The 8,620-nt window shown below is 42.7% G+C and overlaps 1 protein-coding gene across 1 annotated transcript; it reads right to left on the reverse strand.

Annotated features, from left to right (window-relative positions):
* Positions 1-1,843: 1,843 nt before the first annotated feature.
* Positions 1,844-7,629, reverse strand: LOC111722863 (synaptonemal complex protein 3-like). The gene is made up of 5 exons (XM_023509161.1): positions 7,516-7,629; positions 6,544-6,643; positions 5,247-5,345; positions 2,276-2,380; positions 1,844-2,130 (listed from the first exon to the last, which is right to left on the reverse strand). Exons 1-5 carry the CDS (start codon positions 7,626-7,628, stop codon positions 2,071-2,073), a joined length of 477 nt encoding a protein of 158 aa, XP_023364929.1. The 5' UTR covers position 7,629; the 3' UTR covers positions 1,844-2,070.
* Positions 7,630-8,620: the final 991 nt, after the last annotated feature.

Here is an 8,620-nt window from a genome sequence, read left to right on the forward strand (position 1 = left end):
GGGTTTTCCCATGTCTGTGCGGCAAATATGCCTCCTCATGACTGATTTCAAGCCCCCAGCCTCGGGTCCCTGAATGCTCAGTTGGAGAGCGATGCCCAGAATCAGCTCCCATGAGATGAACCCAGAGACAGGCCAGCACAACACCAGACCCAGAAACTGTAGACCAAGACTCAGCCACTGCAGTCCGCATGCCACAAGGGCAGGGCCATGCGGGACTCCACTCATACCCGTGTGCCAGCCAGCCGAGTGAAGGGGTTCCTAGTGTGGTGGCGACTCAGTTAACTCTGCAGACCTGCCGTCTAGCCTGGCTACTTCCCCAGGGAGGGCAAAGAGTGAAGTGTATTTCCCGCAACCTTTTGAAATCCAAGAGACTTTCCGAAAGACAGATGTGGGTGTGACTCACTCTGAGCTCTGCCTCTCGTCAGCCTGTGGCTTTCAACAGTGTGCCCTGGCGTCTGTGCTCCCTAGCTTCCACTTTGGCCAAAGAGTTGATTAATCATCATCAGAGAAACAGGTTTTCAGCAGTCCCTAAATGGTCATCTCAGGAACCCCGTCCGGGGGTTCATTGAGGTCTTCCTTTCCCAAGTCAGTCTGTGAGTGCGGATGGCCCCACAAACTTCACCGCAAAGGACACATTGCAAGAGGTTGCATGAGGAAGCAGGTAGCAAAACCCATCCCTTCCATTCAGGCAGACATTACAGACACTCGCAAACTTGTCAAACCTCGGCTCATTTATGAGTACTTGCTTTGTTTTCAAAGGATAAATTAAACCAATAATGCTTTGTTCAAGGAAGAAAATTATAAGTCTGAGGGACAGGGAAGTACTATGCTACCAATCAAAGAAAAGGGAAAGTAAAAGCCTTCACTTCAAGGTGCATTCAGGGGCAGCTTATCTGCGCGGGTAGGGGTGGCGGTGGGGGAATTTGAATTAATCTCTGGTTTCACGTCTATTCTTGTCTCCCAAATGCTGATCTCTAAGCAGTCATTTTCCAGACTTTCCTTATAACTCTGCTGTTCATTCCAACCCCCCTTCACCACCTTAGGCGGCATTGCAACAGGGGAGTTGAAATTCGGGGCCATAACCCAACTCGAGATAATCAGGGGGAATGTCAGCCTACTCTAGCTTTCACCCACAGAAGTCTGCAATAGTATTTGAGACATATATACCCATGCCTACTTTGGCTTATGGCAGAAATCTTCATGTAAAAGGGCACAATTATATCTTGTCCAGGCATGAGATACAACTTTTCATGTGTTCAGATGAATACTCTACCAATTTTCCCTATTGAAAATTACGGAAATTTTGAATATTAGTTCTGCAAAAAATTCCTAGGTAATTTTTGCATACAACAAGTGTGACATACTGGAAAAGCTATTTGGTGTATGAATATGTTAATGAAGTATTTTTAATCACTGCTAAGAGAAAATGTCATTTCACAGTGGACCAAAACCAATTGAATGACACGTCCGTTTTGGTATTTTTTTGTGGAAATGATAAATCTGCAAATCCACGTTTCACAGCTGATACTTACAATCCTTATTCAGCTGTCTTGATGATTTTTAGCAGTTTAGCTGATTAAAAGGCATATACTTAGGTTGTTCTTAGTAAGTTTTGTAAGTATGGAATATAATTCATTTGAAATCTCTCTTTTTTTTTTTTTAAATAGGCTCTGCATGTAACAGTGAATACACACAAAATTTGGGGGGTAAAATAGACTCTCCCTTCCAGAATTATATCCCTTAAGAAAAATAATACAATTTTTCAAAACCGCTTTCTACATTTTGGGACTGACATAGATTCACTGAAGCCAAATGAAAGATTACATTATATTTATTTCTAAAAGTTAACTGACAGCATTAGGGAGATAAAGTCGTTGTTCCTACCAAAGGGCTGGAAGCTTGACACATGTAAGTTTGGAATTGCTGCTACTCACATAACTGGTAGGATTTATTTGGGTTTCAATGGAAAGGAGGTCTGGCAATTAACAAGATAACAAAGGAGAGGCACTAATTTAGACTGGAATTTTAAGCCACACTGGCTTCCTTGGCTAATTTGAGGACTCCATCACATCACTCAGGTTCAGCTTCATTGTTCACAGGGTCAGTAGAGTAACAAGTCAGCTCTTCCAGCTGCAGGGAGATGAAAGGAGATGTAAATTGTTGAATATGTAGGTAAGCATTTTACATGATTCAACAAAAGAAAATATTTTACTGCTTAAATCAGTCCTGACTATAAATTCTCACTACTGACAGTGTACATAAGTAGGCCACTTACAGTTTCCATCATGAGTTTGGTTTGCAATGCAGCCATCTTCATCACAAGTTCATAATGTTCACGAGCTAAAATAGTTTGATGGTTCTCCTCCAGGTCCTCCACACTCTAAAACAAAAATCCCAGTGTAGTTCTAAACTTCCAATTTTCATCACGGATAACTGCGTAGTAACTACATTTCAATAATAGTCAATATTAAAACTCAAGAGATGGTCATTATTTACTCCAAATTAAAAAACCTTCGAAGTAGACCATACTAAGCAAAATACTTACAGAAACCTAAACTACGCCATTAGAGTGAAATGTTATGATATTTTAAAGCACAGAGATAGTGCACTTTGCTAAGCACAATGGGATAATAAACTATCAAAGTCAAGATGAAGCCAAAACAGGAAAAGACTGGAAGGTGTATGTCAATCAGGGTCATAATTTTATGATGCTATAACAAGTTTCCAGAACTTTAGATAGACACCTATTGATGATCACAAATTTTCAATGTACCATGAGTTCCCAGGAAGGAATAAGATGATGCGATCAATAGTATGACTCTTTCAAATTACGAAAAATATAGCTTTTGGTGTTAATTGGTACTCTTCCCAGCACAAACAGCAAAATGGTGCATCTCATGTAAAACTAAGTGATTCCAGTGCTGTGGATGGTTCAAAAGATAAACATGTGATCCCTTCCATATTCCAGGGTCAGGAGCAAACATCTGAGCAGAAATCCTGTAAAGACTGTAAAGAGTAAGGAAGGGAAAGTCAACTTGCTGGACTACGTAGTAAAAAAAAAAAATGGAGGACGAGACCTACTTAGTAGGAAAAAGCATGAGATTTTGAAAGGTAGAGAAAAAGGATTTCAAAACACTGTGCAGGAAGAACATAGGAAAGCATGGCAGTAAAGGTGAGCTAGTTCACAGGAGGGCAGAGAACCGGGGGGGGGGGGCGGAGAAGAAGGCAGCAAATGAAGCTCTAAAGGGGGTCATCTCCTTGGGAAGGACCGGTCTGTGAATGGCTAAGAATTTAGAAGGGAACGCTACTGACAGGATGGGAAGAGCAAAGGGCTGTATGTAGGTTATGAAACTAACAGTGCACACCTGTGAAGGCTGACTCCCAGGATGCACAGTTCAGGTAAGAGCTGAACAGAAGAAGCAAGGAGAGGTGATGTCCTGACCTAGGGCAGCAGCCGTGAGAGATGAAAGAAAGAAATGGTTCCTCAACACCATGGCAGAGGAAACAATTTCAGGGCCTGGTGGCAACTGCCTGAAAAGGACAAGGAAATGCAGGAAACTGAGTGATAGTACCGTTCCCACCCTAAGTGGCAACATTTAGCACGAACATTTAGAAGACCTCATTTCTCAAACATGCACACCAACGGACAAATGGTTCACATTCTCTACTTAGAAACGTTTCACAGTTGACTTGTACATGTGCGTGTACAAATTATTTGGCTACCACTTAAGGAATCAGCATATTGAAACTATTAAAGCCTACGTAGTTATTTTTGACCATCCAAATTAGTTTGGCAGGGTAACCGTTTAAGGTGTCTTCAAACAAAATTGTTTCCAAATCACCCCAATGAAAGAGAGTGGGGGAGGTGCGGCATTCTATTGAATCTAAATATGTGTATGCCTGCTGGACGAAAAGGCTGATGTCACCGGGGGAAATCTTGCTAAGCTATCCATAGCACAGTAGATAATTCTCATTCACCAAGTCATAGTGTCCCCCTGGCATTTTCATTGTTGTTCACACCAGGGCCCTGTCCCAGGACAGTAAGTTGGCATATAAAGCACATTGTAGGAAAGGAAATCAATCTATGGAAAAGATGTCTGCGTTCCCACGTTTACTGCAGCACTATTCACAATAGCCAAGATATGGAATCAAACCGAGTGTCCCTCAACAGAGGAGGGGATAAAGGACATGTGGTACAGACACACTATGGGATAGTGTGCAGCCATGAAAAGGGAATGAAATCCTGTCATTTGCCACAACATGGATGGAAGTGGCGAACGTTCAGTTGAGTGAAATTAAGCCCAACAGCAAAGGCAGATGTTCCCACGTTCTTGCTCATATCTGGGAGATAAAAATTTAAACAATTGATCTCATGGTGATAGAGACTGGAACAACGGTGACAACAGCCTGGGAAGGGTAGTGGAGGTGGAGACACAGTGGGAATAGGTAATGGGTGCAAAAATACAGTTGGACATCATGAAGAAGGACTAGCACAAGACAACACAACAGGCCAACGATAGTCAACAAGAAGTCACTGTGTACCTTCATACAACTGCAAGAGTGAAGTTGGAATGACTGTACTGCAAGGAAACGGTAAGTGCCTGAGGTGACTGGTACCCCAGTTACCTTCATCGGATTACTACACGCTGTGAGTCTTCATGAAAAAGTCACATGAACTTCATAAATATACATAACTACTGTGGGTCCTAAGTAATTGAAAACACCCCAAAACTTAAAAGTGAAGTGTCATCACCTCAATAATACTGCCATGAAATACTCAGGAAGGAAATTTGATATGAAGGCAATGCTCATCCCTTACAACTGGGTCCTCGCTCTTAGAGAAACATCGACAGCAGGTAGACAATTCAGTGACAGGTAGAAAAGATGAACTCTCCCTGCTTTCATCTAGAGCTACTCAGTCCATGGAGTGGAACAAAGAGCCACGATGACTCTGTGAGCAAAGTGTGAATTTCGTGCATGATACGAATACTTCGGGGAACACGGCCAAATTGCCATTTTTGGTTGTGACTATCACCCACAACCACTAATAAATTCTAAATGTCAAAATACGTTTATTACTTTTCTGACAATAGGGCCCATGATATACTACTGGAATATGCTTAAGGTTTTTAAAGGCATCATCAAAATGTTAACATATGTTGGGAAAGGCAAACAGTCTTTTCATCCTCAGCAGACACTTTAGGTGTTATGAGAATACAACGCCAAATATGCCAAATACAACAGACCTTCAAGTAACCCTGGAACAACATTCTAACTTTGCTCATTCTCTGGCTCGGAGCAGCTTCAAAGTGATGAGAAGCGTTTTGTAGCTGTTGAAGTAAACTCTGAGAATATAGAAGGGGAAAGTTGCAATAACTATTTGAGCATAACTTAAGAGTTAAGAAAACATCATTCCAGACAAAATTTCAACAGGATAAAACATGTTCTGACATAACATTAGATACCTAAGACTTGATGACTTCAAAATCCACACACATGTATGTCTCAACAATGATGAACTTTATTTAGGTCCTGCACAGAACATACCTCTGAACGTAGCCACTCACAGGTCACGCCCTAGACAGGCTCAATGCCAGCTGCAACATCTACTCGGTATCACAGACACCAAAATCTTACACAGGAACGGCGTCATAGATACATTGCTGAACCATTTTCAACAAACTCGTTACATAGTAACTCACATGATGCTCAGCGCAACTCTCTGACTAAAGTTCTCCTGTGATGCCCACACCACAGAGGAGGACACTGAGGCACAGAAAGAATGTTCTCACGGCTTCACACACACCGATGGTCCAATCAGAGCTGGACCTCAAGAGTGCAGTGTGGTTCCAGCCTCCACACCCTTGACCACCATGCTATACTCGTCCCCCAACATCCAGCCACGCATTCCCTCACCTTGCAGGTGACTCATTTCAGTACCACTGCTCACTAGTCTATAAGAACTGACACCCATCGAGTGGAGCACTTTTCACTGTCCAGCAGGCCACCCCCGTCTCCTCACTTTCATCAGTACTGCCTGAAATTCCATGCACCAGTCATCACACCTCTGTCCTTGCTCTTATACCCTCTACCTTTCCCCTCTGTCAACTTGCTCACATAACCCCAACCCAGAAAATTCTAATTCTACAGCTGCTGTGATATAACAAAGCTGACTGGTCTCACTGTCAGTTCATGATCACTATGGCACTAGCCTAAGATGGACCCCCTAGTGCCACTTGGCTGTTACATCCCCCCAGTCCATTCACTGGCCCACTCTCGGAAAACCATACCAGGCCATCTCCTCTGCCCAAAAGGCAACACCTCCTCTTCCGTCCTACCTCCAACCGATGACCTTACTATCTCAGTAAAAGGACAGGCCCATCCACAGAGGATGTCCACTCTCCCATCCCCACATCTTCTGCCTCCCTTGGTCCATCTGGGCTCACGGACTCAACCTTAGCTGCTGAACTTCTGCATGAGTTATTGCTACTTGAAACTTAGATACAATGGACAATTTAATTCTCAACTAAGCCAGACACCTACAGCCATATTTTCTTCTTCTTCTTGGAGGTTCCGTGCACCCCGTTTGCAATCTTGAATCAAAGAGAACAACTGCTGAAAATATTCCTGACGAAGCTTCTGTCTGTAAAACAGAATAATGGGCATTGTCATACATCCTAGAAATAACAACAAAGTCAAACACTTTCCAAACAAAATTCTTTTGCCCTGGCTTTTGCGATGAAGGGAGAAGGTGACAACATCAGCCCTAATCTTCTGACAGGAACTGGGAAAATAAAGTAGATGAATTACTCTCATTCCATCAGTATTATTTTGGTAACTAGCTGCGACAGAAGCTAGCGCACGTGCCTCGGCACTTTACAATCACGGGAGATGGATTGTATTAAAAGCTTTCCATTGAAACACGTTTTGTCGACATGAGTGTCTTTGCCCTTTTCTCCATCTGAATAATGTGTAGGTTGTGACATCAGGAACAGCTTCCATGAGGATGATATACTCATTAATCATCCATGATGTCCCACCACATATACTTCATTTTCACCCACATTCTCACAGTAATGATTTTGTATGTGAAAAGGAGTGAGACTAATTCAGTACAATTTACAAATTGTTTTTATATAAGTTTAATCTTGTCCATATAATTGAACACACCTAACTATTACAAGACTACCAGCTTAAGACACTTAACTCTACTTCAGGAATCGGGCTCATGGAATGAACAGAAACTTCTTTATCTCAAGCACATCAACTATAATTGGCATGGGTGAAATAGGTCATCTTTATTGGCCCTGAGGAAATGCATCTCATTCCAATCATGGCGTGAGGTCAGAGGACTAAAGGAATGGATACCTTAGAGACAAATGAAGCCAGATGTACGTGCGACTCGAGAACCCCTCCCCCCAAATAGAACACACAATGTTTTCTTCCTGACTCCGTACTCAGGAACACTTAAGACATAAGACAAATGGTTTGGCTCTCAACTTCCAACAAGCTTACCTTTGCTCTTGTTGGATATTCCAAACGTGATCAGTTGTTTGGTGAACGATTTTGACAGAAGCACTCATAATCCTTTTGAGACATTTTCTCTTTGCACAGAAAACCCTTTTCATGTTCCCTGTATTGCAAATAGACAGTCATTGAAATAGAGTGTTGGTACCTATGTTCGTCCTGCACGTTCAAGTCAATACGGGTAAGACTGGCTCATAGTACGGGAAAGACATTTAGCATCATCCAGTAGGCATGTAGAAAAGCAAGACTCTTCCGACTCTGTGTGTGTGTGTGAAAACTTCCAGTTATTGGCCCTTTAATTCAATGTGCCACAACTGCACGTCAGTTTCTTATTTAGGAAGAAATTACTCCAGAGGATCAAAAGTATGGAGACAGGCTAGAACATTTATAAAGGAAACAAACTCGCTAAAGCGTTTGTGAGGATTTCAAATGGGGGGGAAGAGGCTATCTTTTTTTTTTTTTTTTTTTAAAAGAGTCTCACTTTGTCGCCTTCAGTAGTGTGCCATTGCATCACAGCTCACAGCAACCTCAAACTCTTGGGCCTAAGCGATTCTCTTGCCTCAGCCTCCCAAGTGGCTGGGACTACAGGCGCCCGTCACAACGTCCAGCTATTTTTCTATTGCAGTTGTCATTATTGCTTAGCTGGCCTGGACTGGGCTCGAACCCGCCAGCCTCGGAGTACGTGGCCAAAGCTGTAAACACCGTGCTACGGGTGCCGAGCCCTGACTCTTTATCTTGAAAGCTGAATGCAGCCACAAGAATAAAACACTTCACTGATTTGGAACAAGTTGAAAGATTAGATTAGAAAGCAGCCTTTGGGCTGGAAGGAATACGTTTGCGGTACACATTAAAAGGTAACATCCCTCCCCCTTTTACAACAACATTTTCCCTTTTCTAAGTTAATTCTAACCCAGACCCTTTGTCCACTCCTCTATATGGTATTCCCCTGAGGTCTAAGGCAAGACCCACCACCACATGTCCCGTGTGAGGACGTACTTCCCTGGACGCCTAAATAATCACGACAGATCAGCTACTGCTACAGTGTCAATTTTTGTTGAAACACAGGAAAAGGGCTGGTGAGATTTCAGACGAG

Source organism: Otolemur garnettii, unplaced genomic scaffold, assembly GCF_000181295.1.
Source record: "Otolemur garnettii isolate 467f Iridium unplaced genomic scaffold, OtoGar3 scaffold00881, whole genome shotgun sequence".
NCBI classification, from domain to species: Eukaryota; Metazoa; Chordata; class Mammalia; order Primates; family Galagidae; genus Otolemur; species Otolemur garnettii.